This window comes from Phacochoerus africanus, chromosome 2 (genome assembly GCF_016906955.1).
Source record: "Phacochoerus africanus isolate WHEZ1 chromosome 2, ROS_Pafr_v1, whole genome shotgun sequence".
NCBI classification, from domain to species: domain Eukaryota; kingdom Metazoa; phylum Chordata; class Mammalia; order Artiodactyla; family Suidae; genus Phacochoerus; species Phacochoerus africanus.
Genome location: NC_062545.1, coordinates 15,171,479 through 15,198,624, shown reverse-complemented (window position 1 = coordinate 15,198,624; position 27,146 = coordinate 15,171,479). Strand labels below are relative to the sequence as shown.

Sequence of the window (27,146 nt, the reverse complement as noted above, 5' to 3'; positions counted from 1 at the left end):
GCCGTGGCTGTGGTGTAGGTCGGCCATTAATAGCTCCGATTCGACCCCCAGCCTGGGAACCTCTGTATGCTGCGGTTGTGGCCCTGAAAAGACAAAAAGCCAAAAAAAAAAAAAGAGAGAGAGAGAGAAAAAAAGAAACGAGCTGATCTTCTGACCTGGGAATCACGGAACTTTACAAAACTGAGTGAAGCGATCACCGTTCTCTCAAGAACAGTTCCGCACCTCTTTTACCAGAGTAACTTCTAACTCAAGAGCAGGTGGATTTTGCTCCTGGTACTAGAGGCAGCTGTTGGTTAATTTAGAATAGTAATTTTTAAAATATAGAATAAAATATAGAATAAGAGGCAGCGGCCAAATTGCTCAAGGGCATTGATCGTTTGAGAATTGATATCGTTAACCCTGAAATAACACTGCATCTTTTCTTCTCAACCCTTTCGGAGGATCACAGACCCCTTCCTTGAAGAAACTGTTAGAAGCCTCCCTGCCCCCCTCCAAACTGATCTTCCCTAAGACTTTTCCTCTTCTGTTATTACTTTTGACAATTATACCTTTACATTTTACCAGTATAATATCTCCATATCTGCAAACACCCAGGAAAATAGTATAGCAGATGAATACACAAATCTGTATTTACAGTTTATTAGCTAACGAATTCTTCTTCTGTGCATTGTCTGTCTCATCCAACCCCATGAGGGTGTGACTCACCTCTGCCTTTTAAATGTGGAAATGGGACCTCAGAGAAGGTGAGGGACTTGCCCCATGACAAGTGGACACTTGATGGAAGAAGTAACAGGTTATATATATAGGTAAACGGGTGAGACTTTGGGGTCATTCGGAATTGAGTTCAAAGCTTGACGAGACCTCCCACTCCAGGTATAAGTGTGGGCAGCTCTTTGAGCCTCAGCTTCCTTATCTGTAAAATGGTGTTGATATTAACACCAGCTTCACCTCGTTGCCATGGGAACCAAGGCTGGGACCGTGGAGGCAGGGTATCGGTGCCAGCTCTTGCTCGCTGCTTTCCCTTCAGGAAAGGAATGGGTTCCCTGAATTGACTTTCGAGGATTGTCTTGGAACTCAGGTAACTTTGTCAGGCTCCAGGGATGGTTTCCTGCTTAAGTGGGTTAAAACCAGCCATTGGAATCTCCCCGTGCACCAGGAAAAGAAAGGGACCCCCAGATTAAAGGAAGACATTTAGCACTCTTTCTCCTCTAGAATTGGGAGCCATTAGCGATAGAATCAAGTCAGTCACTTTGGCAAAGGGTGTGTGGCACCGCAAGTCGCCATCCAAATACTGATGTTTAGATCGGGAGTGAAGGTTGAAAACTGTGTCCACGTCCCTCTGTACCCGTCCTCTGACTTGGCAAACACTTTGAGGTGTAGCTTTGACAGCAAGAGAGGATGGTGTTTGTTTTTCTTAAAAGGTCTTTCCTGTTCCTTGTGTGAAGCCATTCTCTTGATCGCAGCAGGGCTGGAATCAAGGGAGATCAAAACAGACCAGGAAGACTCTGTCTAGGGCCATGGCAGCATCCTGGATTTCTGAACTGTTACCCTTTCACTGCCTGTGTGTTTAGGAGTGTTTTCTGTCCTGCTGGCAGGGGTCTGGGGAGCGTGGGGCCATGGTTGGTCACTGAGGAGTTATGTATGTATCTTACATTTCTTAAGGATTCAGACCCCTTGTTGGAAGGGTTTTGAGAGCCATTCTTTAATTGGACCCAGAGCATTTGCAAACAAAACCTCAAATTTTGAAGTACTTATACTTTTGTATAAGAACTAGTATGTATCTAGAGTCTACGTATATGTGTATGTGTTTTTATTAAATTGTGGTAAGGAGTTCCCATTGTAGCTCCACGGCTTACGAACCCAACTGGTATCCATGAGGATGCAGGTTTGATCCCTGGCCTCGCTCAGTGCGTTAAGGATCCAGCCCTGCTGTGAGCTGTGGTGTAGGTCACAGATCCTGCACCAGCAGCTTGGATCCTGCGCCGGTGGCTACAGCTCTGATTTACACCCTAGCCTAGGAACTCCCACAGGTGTGGTCCCCAAAAGCAAAAAAATAACAAATATACGTAATATAAAATGTCCCATTTTAATCATTTTTAATGTATAGTTCTGTGTATTTAGAATTTATAAAAATGTGTGAATTCATACTATATGTACATATAGCTTTCATTCATAGAGTTTTAAAACTTAAAGTGATAGCTGTGCACATCTCCGAATGTCTTTTGTTTTTCACAGTACTTGCCAAACCACACTAAGGAGAAGGGATGCCTTTGTCTCTGTGCCCTTGTCCCCGTCCCCGTGTGTTGTCTCCCTCTCAAGTCCTTCGACCTCCTCTGGCTCTTTCCTCCGTGTCCTCAGACGTGTCCTCCGCCTGCCTGTTTCCACAAGTCCCTTCTACAGCTCTCTCCTTTCCCCCGTTTGTGCATTTGAATGTTTGGCATGTTTCCTAGGAAGCCACTCCTAATTTTTCCAATCAGCATCTCATTTGGAAATCTGTGTCTCTCCGTGTCCTCTCCTGGTCTGCTTGCTTCCTCATGGTGGAGCGCGGGTCATCCATCCTGAGCTGCTTCGAGCTCCTCCCCTCCTCAGCCTCTTCTCCTCCCACGAGGTTTTCCTGATTCAGCTCCAAATTCTCATAGTCTCCGAACAACACCCTTCTGCAGACACACCTCAGATCTCTATCAAAACTAGATTCTTCAGAGTTCCCTTCCTGGAATCCACAGTTAACAAAGCCGACTAGGATCCATGAAGATGTGAGTTCGATCCCTGGCTTTGCTCAATGGGTTAAAGATCTGGCGTCGCTGTGAGCTGTAGTGTAGATCGAGGACGCAGCTCAGACCCATGTGGCTGTGGCTGTGGCTGTGGCTGGTAGCCGTAGCTCCGATTTGACCCCTAGCCTGGGAACTTCCATGTGCCGAGGGTATGGCCCTAAAAATAAAAAGCAAAAAGCAAAAACTAGATTCTTCAATACTGGCTTCCGTCCTCTCCCTGGCCTGCAGTATGTCACCTCCTCCCAGCTGCCTCACCATCTGTGTTTGACCGGTCTCTTCAGATCTGAACCTATTGTTAGATCCAGCCCAGCTTTCTCGGTGCCTGCTTTTGAGCCCTTTGTGATGCTGGCAAAGCGGGCCCCAGCTTTGTCTCTTTGAAGCTGGAAATAGCACCTGATGAGAGAGGAGCAATGGTCTGTATCTGTTACACTTGCGCATGTCGTAAGGATGCCTGTAATTTCATGTAAGTGCTTTCTTCTAAACACGAAAAACGGATCGCCACTGGAGCGAGGTTCTAGAAATGGGTTGTTTCATCTAAAGTTGTGAGTAGAGCAAGAAAGACAGGGATGTAGAATGAACTGTCAGGGTCCCACCACCTGTTAGTCAGTCCCCTCCTGCCACCACTTCATCCATCCCCTGGCCTTTCTGCCTTAAATCCTGATGGCACGACCCCACTCCGTAGGGAAGGTATCCATTTTCTCAGATAAAAAGCAAGCAGCGTTATTCACGTATTATCACAGGTGTGTTCAAGGCCATTTCGAAAGAGAAAACCTTAGGATTGGAGGAAGTCAATCCAGCACAGGCTTCCAAATACCCCAGGATCCGAGAGGTTAGGGCTTTGTGGTTTTTTTTGTTTTTTGTTTTTTGTTTTTATCAGTCATCACTTTATTTCAGAACATGATTTCTTTTTCCTGTCCTGAAAGTCATTTACTCTGCTCTTGAGTGAGACTTTTAACCATAGACCAGAGGATTTTCCTTGGGCAGCACGGCCCCAGGAGATGAATGAGGGGAATGTGACCCTCCACGTGAAAACAGCCCGAGCTGCGCCTCGTGCTCATTCATACGAGGCTTGTAACACCGAGCTTTCTAAGTAATTTTAGGCCAGGAGGAACAACAGGTGTGTCATAAAATACACACACATCATTCAGCCCAGCAGGTGCTTGGCCCCTCTCGGCCCTTGCCCCTCCTTTGGGCCAGATCATTAAAATCACCTATTCCTCTATAGCTCTTTCCTTTGGCGTTGCTGTCATGATCAACCATGTGAATTCCTTATCCTCATTTCGCAGGAACTAGTTAAGGTTTTCTGGCCATGAATCTTTCTTTCTTTCCCAGATCCCCGTAGCGCCTCCATGCATCCCGACTGCCTTAGGAGTGAGGTTCCTCTGGGATGCTTCTGGGTTGCCCTGTTGCTCAGGGCCAGCGAGCCAGCAGGAATAGCTGCTCGGTGAGCTGGCTCATGGCAGTCGGCACGTACACCTTTGGTCGCACAGAGGTGCTGGTCTCCAGCCAAGGATGTGCTTTGTGTCAAAGATACAAGGGTCTCTTGTTTTCAGTCACAATGAGGAGCTGCTCCCATGACACTAGGTGGGGGGTGTTGTAATGAAGCCCTCACTACAGGCTAGATGGTTTCATGTTTTACTTTTCTTTGAAGTGCAGGAAAGGCTATTCACCTCCTGCACTTGTAGGTTATTTAAAATTCATATTTAAAATACAAAATGCAAATTGAAGTAATTACAGTGTTTCCAGACATTTCTGAGCAACTTACAAGTTTATTCATTGATTCTTCTCTCTAAGTTATTTTATGGGCAGTGGAAGACTTCTCATTGATATCAAGCATAAGAACATTTGGCTTATATGAATTCTACTCTGTGGCCTTGGTAAAATAAAGGAAGAATGTAGTTTTCATTCAGTGTGGTTGCCAAGGAAACAATCATGTTGGAACCAGCATTTCAACAGTTCCGTGCTTAAGAGAGAGCGGAACACTGGTGACAGAGCACTGTTGTGTGTTCGTGGGTCTTCTAAGAGAGAGCCCTTCAGGGCTGCTGACCTTCAAGTAAGATGAGATGCCTTAATACATCTTTATTTTCTTCAGTCCTAGCAGGTTCATTTTTTAAAATTGAAGTATAGTTGATTTACAGCGTTGTCTTAGTTCCAAGTATGTAGCAGAGTAATTCAGATATTGTTGTTTATTTTAAATACAGCAGCATGTATCTGTTAATCCCAAACTCCTGATTTATCCCTCCCCCACACCTTTCCCCTTGGCAGCCATAAATTTGTTTTCTGTGTCTGTGACTCTTGCTTCTGTTTTGTAAATAAGTTCATTTGTATCATCTTTTTAGATTCCACATATAAGTGATATCATATGATATTTGTCTTTTTCTGTCTTGCTTATTTCACTTGGTAAGCCCATCTCTAGGTCCATCCACATTGCTGCGAAAGGCATTATTTCGTTCTTTTTTATGGCTGAGTAATATTCCATTGCATATATGTACCACATCTTCTTTATCCATTCCTCTGTTGATGGACATTTAAGTTGTTTCCATGTCTTGGCTACTGTGAATACTGCTGTTATGAACATAGGGTACATGTATCTTTTCGAATTGAGAGTTTGGTCTTTTTCTGGATATATTCCTAGGGGTAGATTTGCAGGGTCATATAGCAACTCTATTTTTAGTTTTTTAAGGAACCCCCAGAGTGTCCAGCAGCTTCATTTTAAACTTTTCTTCTTTTTTCTTCTCACAAAAAAATTATTATTATTATAAAATTTGTCACTGCTTTTTTGGAATTTGTAGATTAATTTTATTCCACTAAAAAGCAGATCTTCAATCATTTAATTAATGATTCCAGTGGGCTTACCCAGACCTTTCCAAAAAGGATATTCTATCTAACTTAGAGTAACTCAGCTTCCATGAGCCTGGATCAACACATCTACAAGATGAATGTCGTGAAGAGTAAAGGCCCCACATTCTCCAGCCTCCCACCTACTTTCCTGGGGTCTCTGGGGTTCTGGCTGGGCAGACACTAAGTAAGAGACAGTAGACAATATCACAACCAGTCCAGTTAGGGTTTTTTTCTATAGTTATGCTGCCCAGCTTGGTAGCCACTGGTCATAGGAAGCTGTTTAAATTTAAATTTACTGGCGTTCCCATCATGGCACAGTGGAAACAAATCTGACTAGGAACCATGAGGTTGCGGGTTCGATCCCTGGCCTTGCTCAGTGGGTTCAGGATCCGGCATTGCTGTGAGCTGTGGTGTAGGCTGGCAGCTGTAGCTCTGGTTCGACCCCTAGCCTGGGAATCTCCTTATGCCACGAGTGCAGCCCTAAAAAAATAAATAAATAAATTTAAATTAACTAAAATGAAGAACTCATTTTCTCAGTTGAACTAGTTGCATTTCAACTACTTAATAACCACCCGAGGCTGGCGGCCACTGGACTGGGAAGCGTGGTTGTAGAACATTTTTGTCATCACAGAAAGTTTCCCTTAGCTCTGTTCTAGAGTGTTTTAATTATTTTTATACTTTTAAGAGGTTTGGGAGGAAATTAACGTAGAGTAAGGTCACAGTTCCATTCTTGGGGATGATGGGGATTTAACACAGTTTTAGTTCCAAAATGATCAAAGATCCTAGTACAGACGCCAGGCTCTGTGCAGTAGCTTATGAGTATGTTGAGCAGGCGTTCATGTTACAAATAGAATAGCCACTCCTTCCAGAAGAAGTCTTTGAGTTTGCTGCCATTCGCACCTTCATTTGTGCCTTAATTCTTGTGTGGAGTAACCCTTCCTTTTTATTGCTTGTTAAAGTCTTTCACTTCCTCAGAGTTCCTGTTGTGGCTCAGAGGGTTAAGGACCCAGCATTGTCTCTGAGGATTTGGGTTCCATCCCTGGCCTTGCTCAGTGGGTTAAGGATCCGGTGTTGCTGCAAGCTGTGGCATAGGTTGCAGATGTGCCTTGGATCCTGCGTTGCCTTGGCTGTGGCTGTTGCCTCATCTGCAGCTCCGATTCAGCCCCTAGCCCAGGAACTTCCTTATGCTGCATGTGCAGCCATTAAAAAAAAAAAAAAATCCTTTCATATCCTTCTGTATGACAGTTTCTTCTTACATCTTGCAGCTTTTACTGATTTCCATGCCTTCTCCTGGAATCTGTGATCTCACGACTTTAATGGTAGCATTTATGAAGAGCCTCTATCACACACTCCATTCTGTCATAGTTTATTGTGTCATTGTCCCCACTTCATCAGATGTTCTTTGTACGCAAAATTCCCAAAGTTCTTTGCACACCATGACATCTTGAATGTACTTGCTGTGGATGGTTATTCATTCAGCAGATGTTTATGGAGTGGCTACCATGTGCAGGCTGCTATTCTAAGACATCAGGGATATGTGGCTGAAAGAGCTGGCAAACAGATAAATTAGTAAATATTTAGGGAATCAGAGGAAAGCCAAGGATGATGAATGCACAAACATTCATAATTTATTTTACCATTTTATTTGTTTTATAAAAACGTCCACTTAGAGCAGTCCAAGTGCCTGTCAAGTTGAAATCAAGATCATTGGGCTGAGCTTGGCTTTTTTTTTTTTTAAAGATTCCCCTTCTCCCAAAAATCAGAGGAATCAGGGAAGCAGCAGGAAGTCTCTGCCTGCTGGGAGGATACACATAGATGGTATGCAGTGGAACTACCTTTTCAGTTCAGTTTTTTAATTTTATACTAAACCCCAAAGTGGTGTTAAGTGAGATGTTCCTTTCATTTCTTTACTTGTATGCGTAGGTGCCAAGGAAAAATTGTAGCAAGAGTCCCAAGAGAAACTTGGTCTTGGGATCTCTAGCTACATGAGCCTAAGCACTTTATTTATCCATCGAGTGGCTGTCGGGCACAGGCCAGGTGGTGATGGTGCATGGGGCTGCAGGACACACGCCAGCTGGCAAGGGTGCCTTCTCTTAGGCTCACATGAGACAGCGTTGTGCTTGTCGGAGGACAGCGAGGGAGTGCCCTCCTCTTCCTTGGGTCCCAGAGGTGCAGAACACCAGGGGGTGGTCACGGTGGCTGCTGGGATGCTTGAGGCTCTGGCACCTGAGGGTAAGGAGGGGGACAAGGCACCCAACTAGCAATCACTCTACTGGCTTGGTCCTGCCTCCCTACTTGCTTTCTGTTTGCATCATCTGTCTCGTGTGGTTGCACTTATCCTATGGGAGATAAGACCACAACTGCACAGCGCACAGAGTCAGCCTAGCACCTGCTTGATATTTGCAAAACACTTTCAAATAAACATTAGAAAGGAAGGCAGTTTGGTTGTTGACAGAAATATATACTTCCTTATGCCCGAAAGAATTGAAGTTTCTATGAAATATATATATATATTCATGCTTTTTAAAAAAAAAATTAAAGTTTTTTTTGGAGTTCCCGTCATGGCTCAGTGATTGACAAATCCAACCAGGAACCATGAGGTTGCGGGTTTGATCCCTGCCCTTGCTCAGTGGGTTAAGGATCTAGCGTGGCCATGAGCTGTGGTGTAGGTTGCAGATGCGGCTCGGATCTTGTGTTGCTATGGCTCTGGCATAGGCCGGTGGCTACGGCTCCAATTGGACCCCTAGCCTGGGAACCTCCATATGCAACGGAGCAGCCCTAGAAATGGCAGAAAGACAAAAAAATAAAAAATAATAAAGTTTTTGAGTACATTACTTGTGGCTCAATCATTAAAATGTATATAAAGGCATACAGTGAAAAGTTCTGGAGTTTCCACTGTGATGCAATAGGATCAGCAGCATCTCTGCAGCCACCAGGACACCAGTCCAATCTCCAGGCCAGCACAGTGGGTTAAAGGATCCAGCGTTGCTGCAGCAGCTCAGATCTGATCCTGGCTTCAGGGCAGACAAAAAAGGAAAAAAAAAAAAAATTAAAAGGCGTACAATGAAAAGTCCCCCCACCTCATCTATCTAGTTTCCCTCCACCCCAAGAAGTACCTGCTGCTATTAGTTTCTTATGTTTCTTCCAGATACTTTTGATGCATAGAAAAGCTACCATGGAAATATGTTTCTCACTTAAAAAAAAAAATGGTAGTATTCTCTATAAACTCTTCTGCCCCTTGCTTTTTTTTTTAATTTTATTGAAGTCTAGTTGACTAACAATGTGTTAGTTTCAGGTGTACACCAAAGTGACTCAGTTGCACATATACACTTATCCCTTCCTTCTCAGATTCTTTCATCTACCCATGTTTATAACAGCAGTATTCACAGTAGCTAAAAGGTGGGAACAACCCAAGGGACCATCGATGAATGAGTAGATTTTTTTTAAATATGATATAGCCATACATTGAAATATTACTCAGAATTAAAAAGGAAGGAAATTTGGTCACATGCTACAATATGGTTGAACCTTGAGGTTCATGGTAAATAAAATAAGCCAGATGCAAAAGCCCAAATCCTGTACGATTCCACTGGGAGTACCTGGAGTAGGCAGATGCACAGAGACAGAGGGTAGGAAGGTGATAGCCAGGGTGGAAATGGGGAGTAAGTGTTTAATGGGTGCTGTCTTAGTTCTGCAGAATGAAAAGAGTTCTGGAGATTGGTTTCCCAACGATGTGAATATGCTTACCTGTACAGATCTGCACTTTTCAAATGATTAAGACTGTGGGATAGACTGGGGGTTTGGGGTGGTAGACGCAATCTATTGCAATCAGAGTGGATGGGCAATGAAGTCCTGCTGTATAGCCCAGGGAACTGTGTCCAGTCACTTGTGATGGAACAGGATGGAGAATCCTAGGAGAAAGGGAATGTGTATATATGCATGGCTGGGTCACTTGCTGTGCAGTAGAATTTGACAGAACATTGTAAATCAACTATAATAGAAAAAATAAACATCTTTTTAAATTTTTTAAATGATAAAGATCAACATTTTGTTATCTGTATTTTACAATTAAAAATTAAATATATGGAGAGTTCCCATTGTGGCTCAGCAGGTTAAGAACCCAACTAGTGTCTATGAGGATGTGAATTCAATCCCTAGACTTGCCCAGTGGGTGAAGGATCCGGTGTTGCTACAAGCTGCGGCATAGGATACAAATCCAGCTCAGATCCAGTGTTGCTGGTGCTGTGGTGTAGGCTGGCAGCTGCAGCTCTGATTCATCCCCTAGCCCAGGAACTTCCAAATACTGAAGATGTGGCCCAAAAAGAGAAAAAAAAAATGAAATACATGTATTTCTGAAAAAAAAAATTTCATATTTAAATCTAAAAATAATTCAGGGAGTTCCCATTGCAGTGCAGTGGAAATGCATCCGACTAGGAACCATGAGGTTTCGGGTTCGATCCTGGACTCGCTCAGTGGGCTAAGGATCTGGCCTGTGATGTAGCCTGGCAGCTCTAGCTCCGATTGGACCCCTAGCCTGGGAATCTCCATATGCTGCAGGTGCGGCCCTAAAAAGACAAGAGACCAGAAGAAGAAAAAAAAAAAATTCAGTTAAATAGCCACTCACACCAGTTCCTTCCTTGTCCTCCACTTACTATTATGTTGTTGACATGTTAGGTTTTTTTAAATTACTGTCTTAATAGAAAAGTCACACTCACTTTTTCTTTTCAAATCAATCTAGATTTCAGTAAATAGTGCATTCTGTTCATTAAATGTGTCGTGAGCAGTAGTAACCTATTTTGTTGTTTTGTTTTACTTCCAAAAGAAACAGAAGTCTTTTTTTTTTTTTTCCTTTATCTTCTTTCTTTCTTTTTTTTTTAGGGCCGCATCTAGGGCATATGGAAGTTCCTGGCTAGGGGTCAAATCGGAGCTGCAGCTGCCAGTCTACAGGACAGCCACAACAACGCTGGATCCTTAACCCACTGAACGAGGGCAAGGATCCAACTTGCATTCTCATGGATTCTAGTCAGATCTACTAGTATCTACTGAGCCAGGACAGGAACTCCAAGGGATTGGGGCATTTTTTTCATATCATTATTAGTCACTCTTGGGCCCAGTATTAAATATTTGTCTTTTTCTGAGTTTGTGGGCGTTTCACGCAATCTCGTAACTAATCTTTTAAATATCTGCAAGTGTCTCCTCCCAAACTGTTCCTATGCTTTATCCTTATTTCTGAGATGGATATTCTTTGGGCTGCACAAATGGCACGTGACAGTTCCCAGGCCAGGATTCACACAGGTGCCATAGTAGTGACCCAAGCCTTTGCAGTGACAATGCCAGACCCTTAACCCACTGGAATGCAAGGCTACTCCTGATGTTTTTTTAATTAAAAAAAAAAATTTAATGTTGATGTCAAGTCTATACATCATTTCCTTTGGGTAGTATTCTTTCATTACCTTGTTTAAAAAATCCTCCCTTACCTCCAGATTGTAGAGAGAGTTCCCAACTTTTTCCCTCGATATGTAGCATGTTGTTGTTGTTGGGTTTTGGGGGACTTTGGGGATGGTGGGTTTTTTGGTTTTGTTTTTGTGTTTTTGTGAAGGGTTGGCCACACCCATTGCATGTGGAAGTTCCTGAGCCAGGGATCAAACCTGTGCCACAGCAATGACAATGTTGGATCCTTAACCCACTGAGCCACATGGGAACTCCCTCAATATGTAGAGTTTTAATTTAATTTAATTTAATTTAATTTATTACTCAGTGAATTTTATTACATTTATAGTTGTGCAATGATCATCACAACCCAATTTTATAGCATTTCCGTCCCAAACACCCAGCCCATCTCCCCAACCCCCCTCTTAATTCTTTAATCAGATTAAAATTAACAATTTTGTTATCTTTTGTGTCTTTCTAGCTTCCAATTGTGGAAAAGATCAGAACCATTGCCCAGGCTGTCTATGGAGCCAGAGACATTGAACTCTCTTCTGAAGCCCAATCCAAAATAGATCGTTACACGGAGCAGGTAAAAGTTGTACTTTTAGGGGAAACAAAAATCCAGTTTAGGCTTTGGAAAGTATTCACCCTGACTTGAGAGCTGGTCCGTGTTCTCCTAGCTGAACTTGGCTTAATCTACTCTATGGTCTAGAAAGACGGAATTAATAACCTTAGGTGGGGTGTTGCCAGTAATGAGAACATTATGGTGAGAGGGGATCCCTTCTGAAATATACATCATCGACTTGGACAGTTACAAGTGCGTCTAATAGAGGCGGTACCGTGTTTATCTGCGGTGTGTGATCTTTAGTCTCTGTTGCTCAGCCAGAAACACTGAAACTTTTCTTGGCCCTGTGTACACGGTGCTGGGTCAGTGAGGAGGGCAGTATATAAAGATGGCGATGCTTGGTGTGCTTCAGTTTTCTTATTTTTTAATTTTTTTTTACTTTTTAGGGCCACACCCACAGCATATGGACATTCCCAGGCTCGGGGTCGAATCGGAGCTACAGCTGCCAGCCTACGCCACAGCCACAGCAACGCAGGATCCGAGCCGCGTCTGCAACCTAAACCACAGCTCACGGCAACGCCTGGATCCTGAATCCACTGAGCAAGGCCAGGGATCGAACCCACATCCTCATGGATCCTAGTCAGGTTCGTTAACCGCTGAGCCACTCAGGGAACTCCTTGGTGTTCTTTTTTATCCAAGTTCCATAGGCTTGGTGCCAAGATTGTCTGAGATGGTTAAAGGCTCCCACTGGCTGGGCAGCTGGCTGAGATTCAGCTGCGTGAGTCTGGTCCTGCAACAGTCATGTTGAATAGTCCCCAAGGCAGCGTGTTCAGCCACCCTCACCCCGAGGACCACAGGCCTCCAGTGACCCTGCAGTTTGCTGTGATCAGATAGACATCAGAGCACTTCAAGAGCTTGCAGGCTTCCTTATGAGCATCACTGCTCTATTTTTTTAATCCCCCAACTCTTAAATCCTGTCCGTAAATTGGGTTTAATACTTTGTTATTTGCTAGCACCAACCAGAGGGTTCTCCCAGGTTTGGTAAGATAGTCAGCAACTCATTTCTTCTTAGAATTTTACAAGAGCTTAGAGTGCTCTCGGCTTATAATTTAAAAAAAAAAAAAAAATGATTCCCAGATATTGCTGTACACACTGGGCTTTATTCTGCAGTGAAGTTTTCACCCACATGCAATGAAATTAGTACCATAAGGTCAATGTCATGAAATGGGTTTTTTCCCCCCTGAGGTTTTAATAATGCTATTTAAGGAGGATCGTTTATTCTAATATTGGGTCCTTGCTTACTTTTTCTCAGGCTTAAAAACGTCTTTGTTTTTTTCTTTTTAGGACTATACCTGTGGCATATGGAGATTCCCAGACTAGGGGTTGAATAGGAGCTGCTGCTGCCGGCCTACACCACAGCCATAGCAATGCCAGATCCGAGCCACACCTGCAACCTGCACCACAGCTCACGGCAGCACCAGATCCTTAACCCCACCGAGTGAGGCCAGGGATCGAACCTGCATCCTCATGGATACTAGTCCGGTTCTTAACCCACTGAGTCATGATAGGAACTCCCCCAAACTTCCTTTTTTAATGAAATAATATGATGGACTAGAGTATATATTTTTCTAATATATCCTTACTGGAAAACTTTTAAATTGGCAAACCCATATCAGTTCATAAAAATCATTTCAGTGTTTGATGGATCTCTGAAACCCAAAATTCTGATTGTGATTTTTTTTCCCCCATAGTAGATACCTGATCAGTATCTACTGCATGTCAAAAAGAGAACCTCCCCCCCGCCACCCCAGTTAATTGATAGTACTTTGAAATTTTCCAAATAGCTTTAGGTTGAATCATGAGAAATTTTGTGGGGTTATCTCTGAAGACTGCACCCCTTTTATCTGTCCACCGAGGGAATGCTCCCTAAAAGTTACACATCAAGTGTGTGGTTGCAGTTAATTAGCAAGGTCTCTCGGGAGGCCCTGTGTACCCTTAATCCGAACCAGGCTCCGAGGACACTGTCCTTTTTGTGAGACCACCCCCCATGTGACTTCCTACCCTTTCACCTCTGAAACGCTGGGTCAGGCGTTGCCTTTGGTCCTTAAAAATAAGCGGCTTAAATAGTGACCTCATCTTAGTTCATATAATGTAATCGCAGATCAAATAGCCATGATTCATAAACCAACACAAAGAGGCCCTTTGCTTCCTGACAGCCTCCAAGAATGAGTGAACAACGGGACGAAAAGCCTTGTTTCTGAGCCTGTCTCCAGATTACCTTTTTGAGCCCGGATATCAATGCCCTTGGAAAGAGCTTTCTACAGCTGCTGCTGTTGCTTTGCCAACAAAGACCCACCTTCCTTCAAACGCTCACATCATGCTGCTTTTCTGTAACGGGAATTAACCACCGTAAATAATAGACACCCTCAACTTGCCAGGCGATGATCACCTGCAGATGTGTTTTTGTCCCATCGTCTTGCTACGTGAACAGGGACTGGGAGGCACCTGCTCTGTGTGTGTGGCTCTGAGCCGTGGGGCGCAAGTCAAACAAGTACAGGAGGGCGTTCCCATCAGGGCACATGGGAAATGAATCCAACTAGGAACCATGAGGTTGTAGGTTGGATCCCTGGCCTCTCTCAGTGGGTTAAGGATCCACCATCGCCATGAGCTATGGTGTAGGTTGCAGTCGCGGCTCAGATCTGGTGTTGCTGTGGCCGTGGTGTAGGGCAGCAGCTATAGCTCTCGGATCCTCCGTATGCCACAGGTACAGCCTTAAAATGAAAAGAAAAGCAAGTTCAGGAGACCAACGTCAATGCTCAGGGAACGCCTTTCCTTTGCTTTTCTTACAGGGTTTTGGAAATTTGCCCATCTGCATGGCCAAGACCCACCTATCTCTGTCTCACCAACCTGACAAGAAAGGCGTACCCAAGGATTTCATTCTCCCCATCACTGACGTCCGGGCCAGCATAGGCGCCGGCTTCATTTACCCACTGGTTGGAACGGTGAGTGTGTAACATTCTTCAGTACCCTTCCCCAGTCTGTGTTGTCATGAGTCCTAAAACCCTTCTGCTCTGCGAACACCTTGCAGACCAGGTAATGGGAAGGAGTTAATAGTATTTGCTGTTGTTCTAAATACTCCCTCCCACCATTAAAAACAACAAACAAACAAACAAAACATCTGCCATTGTGGTTTGAACTTTTTTTTTGGCCGCATGAGCTACATGTGGAAGTTCCTGGGCCAGGTCCTTGACCTGCTGAGCCGCAGTTCCCATCCGTGAGGATGCCAGTTTGAATCCTGGCCTCACTCAGGGAGTTAAGGATTTAGTGTTGCCACAAGCTGCGATGTAGATGGCAGATGCAGCTCGTATCTGGCGTTGCTGTGACTGTGGTGTAGGCTGGCCAGCTGCAGCTCCGATTCAACCCCTAGCCTGGGTGCTTCCATATGTCACAGGTGTGGCCCTAAAAAGAAAAAAAAAAAATTTAATAAAAAAAATTAACCAACTGAGACACAAGAGAATTCCAGATTTTTCTTTTCTTTGGATCATATGTTCAGGATCATATGATCATATGTTGAGTCAGAAAACTGATTTCCCTCACGGAACATGAGAGTACCTTGAGAGAAGCCAGTATGCCTATGAGCTGGGCTGGCTTATAGCACAGGGCGTCCAGACCTCCACTCCGTTGCCCTTAGAGTGGTAAGACTTCACTGGGGTGGGATAAATGAAGGCCGCCACTCCTGTCCAGGAGCCAGGACCACCCCCACCCCAGGGCTGCGGAAATCGTGCTTTCCCCGTCCACGTCTTTGTCAGCACATCTAGGGGAAGCTCTGTCTTAGAAAATGCGCGAATCACGTGATTTCTCGTGTCTGACATTGTCGTGAAGGGACATGTTGCTGTGGGGTGGTTGTAGTTATTTCGGGTTCTCTTTGGTGACTCTTCGGGGGAGACAGCCCAGAAGGAGAAGCTTATCAACGTGGGTGACACCCTCAGGGGTGGGCTTCGTCATAGCTGCGGTGCTATGGTGACCAGCCTTGATGACCATCCAGTGCCTGGAGTTTGTCCTCTCCTCCTGGGACGCTCCTGGGTTCGATTCTGCACAGACATCCATCCACAGACAAACCGTCATGATCATGTTGTTAGAGACGGATCCACGTCCAATCAGGAAGGACCACAGTTTCTAAAAGTAAGCCGTGTGTCTCTGTTGTTTTGCAAACAAAGCCATGATTGGATGAAAAATGCCCAGTGAGTCCAGAGCTCCTTGCCTTCATTTTACGTGTCTCACCTGATAGTGGGCAAAATGTTTGCAGTAACTGTTTTCTGAATTCTTAGTGCCTCTGAAGCACGGAGTTAGTTACGAGGAGGAGTCAATGTGAGGAGCCTTGGTTTGAACAGCACAGAAGCATCTAGAAAGTACGGGGTTGGTATTGGTTTTGAAGGTCCTCAGGGCACAGTAGAGACAACAGGTATTTCCTCCGGACTTGAGAGCAGGGGGTATGTGGAAGCAATGGAGAATCTAGAATGCTTGCTTCATAAAGGGCTCTGCATTGGGGAACAGGTGGATTTTGAGTCAAAGGCACAGGAATACCTGGTACCCTTCCCAGGGTGCGCCACTTTTCCCAGAGCTGGGCAGGGATTGAGAGGCTGAGAAATAGAATTAGGGGAGCAGGACCCAGCCAGGCAGTTAAGGATCTCAACTGCCGTCATAGGGACCTTGGGTTTTAATTTCGTACACGCTGGGGAGTTACAATTAGCTGGGTTTGGTGCCTGGTTTTTATTCTTATGAGAAGCGAAAGAAAAATGTCAGATTTGTATTTTAGGAAAAAATCGCTCTAGTGGCAATGGGGAGAGTGTTTACAGGGCAGAGAACCAGCACCAGGGAGACATTGGTGAAGCCAGAGGTGATCAAGGTTGGCAGGGCAGCCGCAGAAGTAAACGTGCAGAGAGAGGGCAGGTGAACCTGAGACATCGTTTAAAGGAAGCCGCCTGCCTGGGGGCTCAGGGGCAGAGACTCCTCCAGCCTGACTCTGGACGGCGATGCTATGAGTCGGGGAAGGAAGACCGTCAAGAAGGCAGATAGGCAGGACCAGGATACAGGCAGCTGCGAGGGCTCATGGGATCGATAAACCAGTCTGTGAATCTGTTAGAAATCCAGGCACAGCATTCGGAAGAAAGGATTGACCGGGCAGGAAGGGGCCCCCTGGGTGGGTCAAGAATGTACCTGACAGTGGCACACGGGTGAAGCAGGGATACGCATGAGGAGTGAGAAGGGGTAAAGGGCGGTACCCTGAAAACATCCGGGTTACGAAGCCGAGGGGGTAACAGGAGCGCCCAGATGTCTGGACAGAACCTTCGTAGGTGGCCCGGGGAGACCAGGGGACAGTGGGGTAACCACGGGGGCTGAGTTCAGATAAAAGGGGTTCTATAATTTTGGAAAAGGCACGTGGAAGGTAACATTCAGACCAGCAGGACAGGGGACTGACTGCAGAGGGGCACCCGGGAACCTGCTGGGCGGTTGGACATACTCTCTATTTTGATGGTGGTGGTGGTTCCCTGAGTGTGTACATTTGTCAAAACTCATAGACCTTTTAAAAGGGTGAATGTTATTGAGTATACTTTATAAATTATTTAATGATTGAAATTTATTTCATCATACCCCAGTTAACAAATACATGAGGAAATCTTGCTTTCTGATCCTTGGAATGGCCTTGATGAGGGCAGGCTCCAGTCCGTGAAGACCTTTGCAGGAGTAAGAAGATCGCAGTGGGTAGTACACGCCCAAAGGGACCAGGGACGAGAGGCCGCAAGAGTCCCACAGAACTCGATGGTGGGCATTTAAGTGGGAGGAAATTAGCCTCGTTTGTCATCTGCCGTCTTGTCTCGTGCAGATTTGAAATCTCACAGTTCATTCCTTCTTGCAGGCTGTGTGCTTACATGTGCTCTGTGCTGTGGGACCCCCACATAAAGCAGCTTTCCCCACTTCAGGCACCTCACTGCTTATGGGTAGAGAAAGGGAATTAACAAAGAATTAATTGCTGGGTATAAAAGTTGTTAATCAAAAAATAATACCTTCTGGCGTTCCCGTCGTGGCTCAGTGCTTAACGAATCCGACCAGGAACCATGAGGTTGCGGGTTCGGTCCCTGCCCTTGCTCAGTGGGTTAACGATCCGGCGTTGCCGTGAGCTGTGGTGTAGGTCATAGATGCAGCTCAGATCCCGCGTTGCTGTGGCTCTGGTGTAGGCCAGCGGCTACAGCTCCTGTAGGGATTCGACCCCCTAGCCTGGGAATCTCCATATGCAGCTCAAGAAATGGCAAAAAGACAAAAAAAAGAAAAAAGAAAAAAGAAAAAGAAATAATACCTTCACTAGTCTCTGAGCATTTACTAGTCATCAAACATCAGTCATAATTTAAAATCTTGGGGGTCGCTCAGCAGATAGATGCTATGACTCTTCTCCCACCCCAGTGACACACCTGCATCCACAGCCTGGGAGACCAGTCCTGGGAAGTCAGGATTCTGCAGCCACAGCCTGTGTGTGTGTGTGTGTGTGTGTGTGTGTGTGTGGCCACGTCCTCCATCTGACCCTCTGCTCCTCTCTGATGCATGACTAACTAGAAGATGAAAGTATGACGGTCCTTGAGGGTGGCCTTAGGCTGGGGGACATCCCCCGGCCTCCACAGCGGGACGCGCAGGCAGGAAAGTGCACACCGGGGCCCTGCTGTGAAATCCTTCGAAACAATCAAGTGAGGAGCGAGGAAGGAAGGGTGCCTGACGAAAGAAGTTCCTGGAGGTCCGGAAGCGTCGCGTGGCGGCGGTGGCCCGAGAGCTCTGCTTGCTATGACCGAGCAGGAAGCTGTGTCCAGGGCAGAGGCACCGCGGGAGGCCAGGATCGCCTAATAAGGGCTGGTATTTACTTTGAGTTGACCCCGACCTGGGCCCCGCCACAGTCAGTGAAGAGGCTTCTAATATTCATCATCCGTGAGGGAGACAGGGGAGAGTCATTTCCTGCTGAGATGACCGAGGGAATGGGGTTGGGGACCCGGGGGGACTGGCTCCTGCAGGTGGGAAAATTCTAGTGTAATGAATCACCCGGTCTCGTCACCATGCAACACGTGCTCATTGGAGTGCCTTTGACTTGGGCAGCCACCTCTCCACTCCAGAAAAAAGAGCCCAACTGAGACCTCAAAATCCGAAAGTTCCCAGTTTTTCTGCCCTCTGTTCATTCCTTCATTCCTTCCTACCTGTGCCGTATGAGCTACCGTAAACCACAGAGATAATCAAGATCCAGTCCTCTCCCGTGCGAGTACATAAGATCCTGCAAAGGGCAGCCTACTGTGGACGTCATTACCAAGGAGAAATCCCTCCTGGCGTATCCTCAAGGCCAGCGCGCCCCTCTGGCTACCTCGTAGGTCTAAAAGCAGAGAATCTCAGCACAAGCACGTCCTTCAAACAATAAACATCTCCAGCTTTGCTGACTTTGGGGGATCACGCCGCGAAGTGCTGGAAAGTTTAGCTTTTTTCCCTCCAGATTTCGTTTTCCAAATATTTACTTTTGCCCTCCATCCTGACTTAGGGGCCAAGTTTTCTGCCACTGAATGTGTTCATCATGTTTTATTTCGTTACTGCTTTAACTGGAGTTGATCGCCAATTGGTGACCACCAGTTGGTGTAGACACCTTACTAGTACAATTCCCTTCCTCTGGATGTTTCGGTAGAAGCACCCAGCACTCTGTGGGCTACTCAGCTTCTAGCCATCTAAGACCTCTGCCACCTGTCTTCCAGGCGCTGGCAGTGTTTTCCATCTTGCTGTAAATAATTTTTCCTCCCTAAAATGTCTCTGTTCCTACTAAGCTCCACCGTGTAGTTTTACCTCTCTCTAATGACATCTGATTCATTTATTTTTTCCAGCATATTATTGAAAGCTACAGGATAATCTCCTACTAAGATGCTTCTCCAACACCTCACCACGTAGGACAGCTCCTTGTAAGAAAGAGTTTAGCAAACCCAGATCTTTGTGGGGAGAAAAGAGCAGACTGTGGTTGGTTAACATTTTTCAACCTTATATTCTACAGATTGCCCTGTTAGGTTTCCAAAAATTCTTTCAAAGCTTCAATAGTGTTTATCGTGTTCAATAAACCTAGTAACTTGTAAAACTTCTCCAAAACCATCTTGAGCCCCCCTCCCCGAATTTAGTAGGTGGTCTTTGTCTGGTGGTCCCACTGCTTTGATATTGTATTCAAGTTTTTACAGTTGACCAGGGTTGTTTAATCATTTGACATAAATTTCATGACATAAAAACAGGAATCTGTAAGCATCGTTTATGAAATTATATTATTGGAATGTAAATTACATTCCATATGGAAAAGACCAGAAAGATACCAAGATGTTAACATGGGGCTATCATGTTATGAAAAGCTTCTTTTCTGCCTATTTCCAAATGACTGCATCAGGCATGTGATATATCGCATGAAAAGGCAGTAAATAGAGAAATGATACACTGACAGTACGTGGGGAAAATGTTTAGCGAGAGTCAATTAGGGGGAGGGTAGTTGGAGCCCACGTGTGGCAGGTGGAGTTGGGCAGGTGGAATCATCTTGCCCATCCTGGCTGCCTGTCGTGTTTTAACACCTGAAAGTTGGGACACCAAAGAAAGGACAAAAGAGCTGGAATATTCCTAAAAGAAGTGCATTCCTGAGTGTGGTTCGTCAGGTTCTGTCTGGTGTTTGCTGGCCCCAGGTTGTGCTAAGGAAATGCAAGATCACTTTTTTTGACATGGATTTGTCTGTTGCTCCTGCCATGGGATAGAAGGAGGATGAGACCTCCTCTCTTCTCTTGGGGCTTCCTCACACAGGGAAGTGTTGCCACAATGGTTGGCTTGGAGAGGTGTCCAGCCAAATGTGAATTCCTAGCAGAAGTTCATTTGAAGTTAGCTTTGGGTGTCTTGGGCTCTTTTCCTTTGGGATGACATCAAGGCAGTGAGATTGGCTCCTGAAGCACTCTTCCTGAATAGGAAGTCCTCTTCATTGCCATTCTTAGAACATGATGGCCATAAGGGACAAGAATCTGGGCTAGGGAGTTCCTGTTGTGGCTCAGTGGGTGAAGGACTCGACATTGTCTCTGAGAGGATGTGGGTTCAATCCCTGGCCTCCCTCAGTGGGTTAAGGAACCAACGTTGCTACAAGCTGCGGTGTAGATCAATGATGTAGCTCGCATCCAGTGTGGCTGAGGCTGTGGCATAGGCTTGCAGCTTCGGCTCCTATTTGACCCCTAGCCTGGGAACTTCCATATGCCACACGAGCAGCCCTAAAAAGAAAAAAGGAAAAAGGGAAAAAAATCCAACAATCTGGGCTAGAACCTTGGGCTTAAGTCATGCTGCAGTTTACCCAGAATGGATTAAGACTTCCTCCAGCGTTTATGTGGTGTTTGGTGCCAGATAGAGCATTTCTCGCGGACAGAGTGACCTCTTGAAACTGTAGACAGCCTCCTGCTGCTTTGGCCTCACAGACTGAGGAGGGGGGAGAAGCAACCTTGGCTGCAGGACTGTGGATGCAGCGGGTCAGAACTCTGGGTCCATCCAGGGCAGGGTTCTCACTGCGCAGTTCTGCCTCCCTTCCCTCGCCCTTTGATTGGTCCCTGAGCTCTTTCTGGAGCAGAGGTAGTGATTCTTTGCACTGCCTATGTGTTGCTGACGTGCACGTGTACATCTCCTGCCTCGACTGGACCTGGGCTGGACCTGTCAGAGCCTGGAAGTGTCCAAGCAAAGGGGACTGCAAAATCAGCGGTACAACAAGAAGCATATTGAACGAGCAAACAGACCCCGGTGTGGCCTTCCATTTCCATGCCGTGACCTGACCCCGCCACATTGCAGTCCAGGTGCACCTCGCTTGACCTGACTCTGGAAAGCAGGAAACTGCTGGAGCGTGTTTAGGAAATCCGTGATGTCATCCCCAACCAATGCGGGGTGGAGAGGTACTGGGGGGGGCTGGGGGGGGGGTGAAAAAGCACGCTGGGGCCCCACCCAGCGAAGTCATTGCCGTTCTTTCTCACATTTCAGCGAAGCTCTCTTTGTTTTCCATTCTACTCCCTCTCCTGTGAAAGTATGTCCTGAGTGTCGTTTCCGCTGGATCTGATTCAGCTCAGCGATGAAGTTATTCTGTAGCCCGGAGGGGAAATGTGTTCTGCTTGGGGAACCGACCCTCCTCAGGGACACGTGGTTATAAACTGGGTCCCATTGGTTAGGCGCGCTGGGGAATTAATTCAGAGCTTGTAGGTTTCAGTCTAGCGCAGGGCTCCTCACGTTTTCCAGCGCAGTCGCTGGCCAGGCACAAGCGCTCACTCCTCAAGCTGCCTTTCAGTGAGGGGGTGAGCGGGCGTGTTGCCAAGAGCTCCCCGTCACGTGAGATCACGTGGAAGGTCTGTCAAAAACTCACGGTCCGATGGATTTCCTCCAAAATCCCCCATTCCTCCTCTCTCCCTTCCCTCACCATCCCATCACCACCCCCAACAAATTAAGAAACTCCTAGCTTTTTTTTTTTCTTCTTCTTTTTAGGGCTGTACCCGAGGTATATGGAAGTTCCCAGGCTAGGGGTCAAATGGGAGCTGCAACTGCTGGCCTACACCACAGCCACGGCAACGCCAAATCTGAGCCACGTCTGGCACTCAGAGCACAGCTCATGGCTCTGCTGGATCCTTAACCCACTAAACGAGACCAGGGATGGAACCTGCATCCTCATGGATACTAGTCAGGTTGGTAATCCCCTGAGCCACAGTGGGAACTCCTTTAGCTTATTTTTGGCAAGTCTCTGCCAGTGGCCCTCCTAACTCGTGCCCATGGCCCAGGTAAATCTGACACCTGAAATCGCTCTGAATAGTTTGAGATAATCCAGATTCTCCTCCTGCACTGCCCAAAAGCCTGCCCTCCCCAGCTGGCCTGACTTTTCTTTGTATCACTGGGTCCTTTCACTCCATTCCTGGGGCTCTGATCCATTTCCTCTTCTCCACCCAGCTTGGGTCTCTTTCCCATCACTCTTCCTTATCGCTCCATCGGAATTTCCTGCTTTCTCCCAAACATGCCCTTCCTTGGGCCCAGGCTTCCTCTTCTCCGGACGTCCCTGCAGTGTGTTGCTTTGTGACCACGCCTCCTTCCCAGCGGCCAGAGGGAAGGCACGTGTGTGACTGTCCAGCAGAGAGAAGTGCCTTTTCAGTGTGACGTGTTTCCGGAAAAGGAAGGTGACCAGCAGCATTCTCGATTTCCAGAAACTCTCTGTCCGACTGATGTGACAGAGGAAGCTTTGTGACTCAGGAAAATGATTTTTGCCTCTCTACCACAAAAGGTTATCTAGCTCCAGTCCATGTGTTTCAAGGATGTTTTCTCCCAGAGTTTGACGCTAATTTCTTTTTAGCATAAATAACAAATTATTTTTGACAAAGTCAGCCTCCGCTGGGGAATATTTCTGAGTAATAATGTTGCCAGATATTTCTATTCTTGAGTTAATTTGTAAAAATGCAGTTAAATTTTTAACCCACTGCTATTAATCCCTAGGTGTAGGCTCTGTCTTTCTTATTTTCTATGAACCTAGGAAAGGGTGCCTGTGGTCCTTAAGTATCCAAACCTGTCATCAGCATATTGATCTTTTGTTTTTTTAGGGATGTGTGAACTATTGGCCCATTTCTCTTCCACTTCCACCTGTAACCTACTTCCACACTTAGTAGTTTGCATAAAATTGGCAGTCAAGATTGACGCAGTTCAGAAAGACATCCATAAAAGCGTCTGGTACCCATGGCACTTCTCTTTACTCTCTGCCACTTCATTGCGTTCATTATACTTTGTTATCCAGTCTTTACCAAGAGGCGTATAATCGGAAGCAGCTAAGCAAGGGGAATAAAATTAATACAAACCAAAATTCCATTTTTCAGACTAAATCGCCAGGCCACCCTCAGGGTCAGTTTGTGCCTTTGGGGTGGGCAGAATGAATGCTAGGAAGACAGCTAAACTTAGAAGAAAAATAGGGCCTTTTCAAAATGGGATTGCAGTTTGTGGCGAAACTATACTTAATAATATCTGCAACTCACACTTCACAGGTGTACCTATGCATGTGTTCATGAAAGTATCCTCCCATGGACATCAGATTGAATGTTCTATTCCATGTCCCTGTACACTGTCTGTGCAGGTTGCTTGCCACAAGGAGGGCAGGTCCGTGATGAATGCAGTAAAACTTCAAAGAAAGCAAAGACCGCAGTGGGGAGGCTGGTTAGAGATGGGGGCCTTGACCTTACCTCCTGGGGCCTTTGCACTTTTGCGGGTGGAGGTTCCTCTGGCATCCGTCTCCTGAGGGAGGTCAGGAGACCTTCTGTGCCTGTCCTGGGCCCAGGATGGAGGTGATACCAATAGAAATGGAGAGGAAGGTATGTGGCCGGGAGACCAGTAGGAGTCACAGAAACTGACAGTGGATGCAATCTGAGGAACGTCTCCCAGTGACTCCTGAGCATCTGGAAGAACGGACACAGAAAGAGCAAGGATGGCAAGCCAGTGTTTCAGGGAAGGTGACTGGCTGGCGAGCAAGCTGCCCTGCCTGCTTGGTGCTGACAGACTAATAGATGCAAGTAAAGGGCTGAAGGTGCCAGGGTGTAAAGGGACACGAGGAAGGGTGCAGAGAACATGCCGGGAAGTGCCCTTGGGTGTCGTGACAAAGGGCAGCGTTCCAGAGACAGCATTGGGCAGGCGTCTTAGATCCTGTAGTTAGGAGATGGAACGTGACCCCAAAGGCCGTGGGAGGGAGCCATCAAATGCCTTCACCAGTGGAATGACGTGAACAGACCACTCCAAGGGCTCTGCCTTGACGAGCTCCAGGATGCCTTTTGAAGCAGAATCTGTGAATGCTTGTCCTTGGGGATGTCTGGGGCCACCTCCTGCGGGCCCTAGACAGTTCAAGGTCTCTGCGTCCTTCTTTTCTGCCTTTGAGGCAGAAAAGCAAAACTTGCAGCAGTTTCCCTTGCCCGGGCTGGTGAGCCCTGGTCCAGAATGGACCTTGTACCACTAGGTAACTAGGAAAGCCGCAGTGTCCAAACAGGCAGCTCCAGGCTGTGTCAGGGCACAGATGAATTCCTTCAGTGCTGTACGTGCTCGTCTATAGTGAAATACGGTTTCTATGGCCATTTAGTCATTAAGTCTCAATAATTTGGTCTCTGAATGGACTGTTACTTGCTGCAGGTCAGAAGCTTTTAAAGTTGTTTCAAGCTCCGTGACACAGATAAAGAGAATTGTCCTACAAATAGAGAACGCAGTCTCGTCTCCATTTGAGATGCCACAGATTATTTGTCGGACTTGCGCAAATATTTCCAGCCCATTAGACTCCTCTATTTTCGGCGTGTTTGCTGCCCTGTTGCAGATATTATGAGTCCATGGGGACCAGTAACCTGGGTTTCCATTGTCTTTGTTCTCTCTTTTTTTATGGCAGGGTTGAGGCTGCTTCTAAGAGGCAAAGAGTTAACTTGTCATCAAAGCTATAAAATCACAATGATATGTGAAAAGTTCTCCGTGACGTGTAAATCCCAAGCACTGCTCATACTAAGAGACAGTTTTTAGTTGTGGCCTGAAAATACTTGGAACAAAGACTCCTCTGCCTAAGGTTCTCCCAGAGGCGGGTGGACAGTCCGGCTCCCAGATCCATGATGTGGGTGGCGTTCCCTCCCATGTTTATAAAACCATGAATTGTGGGAGTTCCCGTGGTGGCACAGCAGAAACAAAATCTGACCAGTATCCACTGGGATGTGGGTTCGATTCCCTGGCCTCACTCGGTGAGTTAAGAATCTGGCATGGCTGTGGCTGTGGTGTAGGCCAACAGCTGTAACTCCGTTTCGACCCCTAGCCTGGGAACGTCCATATGCTGCGGGTGCAGCCCTAAAGAGAAAAAGGAAAAACATGAATTTCATAAATGACTCATTTGTAGTTCTTTGCCATCTAGAAACTATTTACTGAAAAAACAACTTTTCATGTGGGTCAAAATCACCGCATAGGTAGCTCGAAGTCATTTATTATGTATAGTAACCTCAACTGACTTTTTTTTTCTCGGAACTGTTTTGACAGCTGGAGGCGGTAATTTAATTTTGGTAAGTTTGTCACAAAACATGGAATGTGCTCCATTTTGGAGATGAAAAAGTTTGGGCAGAAAGAGGAGAGAGACCCCACCTAACAGTGGGATTCCAAACGGAGATCTCTTTGGCTTCTTTGCAGCACATTTAGTTTTCATTTGAGGATTGCATCGAAACCTGCTGTCTTTCTTAGGAGCAGCATGCATTACAGACCGGGAGAAAAAAAGATTGCTGCAACCACATCACTGGAAAAGAATAGAGGTTTTAGGAAGAAGAATGTTAGGTGTATAGATTAGAACTTCAGACAGATTCCTCTTGTATTTGGGCAGTAAAGAGTTAACAGTACATGGAACCCGTGATGCAGAAGCTCTGCAGTACTTTAAAAAAACGTGGGAGTTCCTGTTGTGGCTCAGTGGATTAAGCACCCGACTAGTATTCCTGAGGATGTGGGTTCGATCCCTGGGCTCGCTCGGTGGGTTAAGGATCCAGCCTTGCTGTGAGCTGTGGTGTAGGTCACAGAAGCGGCTCAGATCCTGCATTGCTGTGGCTGTGGTGTAGGCCAGAAGTTGCAGCTCTGATTCGACCTCTAGCCTGGGAACTTCCATATGCCGCAGGTATGGTCCTAAAACATAAAAAAAAATAAAAAAATAGATAAATAAATTTTATTTTGAGAAAAATATTTAAATGTGCATAAATCGCTTTCTAGCACTTCCTAGTGATCACATATTCAAGCTGAGGACAGTCATGGGGTGTCCAGTTCGTCTCCAGCGCACCCAGCTATGTCACCTCTTACCCTGACATCCTGTCCTCCTTCCTGTGTCACCAACATGCAGGCACTGCTCTCTAGGTATTATTATTTTAAAAACAAAAACAGAAACTCGGCCTACCACAGTTTGGTTTTTTTTTTTTTCTCTCTTTTTTGGGGTGTGGGGCAGAAGGAAGGACTTATTACTCACAGCAAGTAGAGAGACCACTGGGAATCTTTCCCCAAGCATTGTCTCCTCAGACAGCCAAGTTGTTTTGTTTCATTTTTAGTTGTATTGAAGTATAGTCGACGTACAAGGCTGTGGTCATTTCTGCTGTACCGCAGAGTGATTCAGTTCCACATGTGCACATACCCATTTTCTTTCAGATTCTTTTCCCCCTAAATTATCACAGAATATTGGGTAGAGTTCTCAGCGGGTCCCTGTTGTGGTCTGGTACATTTTCACAGATCTTCCATTGTAATTTTATTTCTTCCATATCTTTCTTCACTGAGCACGAGAGCTGACATCTTTCTAGCCCGAAAAGGAGCCATGCTTTTCCCCAAGATGTAATGGGGGATGCAAAATGGATTCTTTGAAAGGAGAGTTAAAGATCCTCATGTCGGGAGTTCCCGTCATGGCTCAGTGGTTAATGAATCCGACTAGGAACCATGAGGTTGTGGGTTCGATCCCTGGCCTCGCTCAGTGGGTT

The 27,146-nt window shown here is 46.0% G+C and overlaps 1 protein-coding gene across 2 annotated transcripts in view; it reads left to right on the top strand.

The window, feature by feature from the left end:
• MTHFD1L (methylenetetrahydrofolate dehydrogenase (NADP+ dependent) 1 like) overlaps positions 1-27,146 on the top strand; it is a 191,353-nt gene that overhangs the window by 122,768 nt on the left and 41,439 nt on the right. Inside the window, exons 25-27 of one of the 2 annotated variants that reach the window (XR_007133496.1) lie at positions 11,524-11,631; positions 14,457-14,609; positions 15,557-17,430. Coding sequence is in view for 1 of the 2 variants with exons in the window: in XM_047769936.1 (XP_047625892.1) it covers positions 11,524-11,631; positions 14,457-14,609 (261 nt within the window). In the remaining variant the exon portion in view is untranslated. The remainder of the gene's footprint in view (positions 1-11,523; positions 11,632-14,456; positions 14,610-15,556; positions 17,431-27,146) is intronic. The other variant, XM_047769936.1, reaches the window with a different exon arrangement.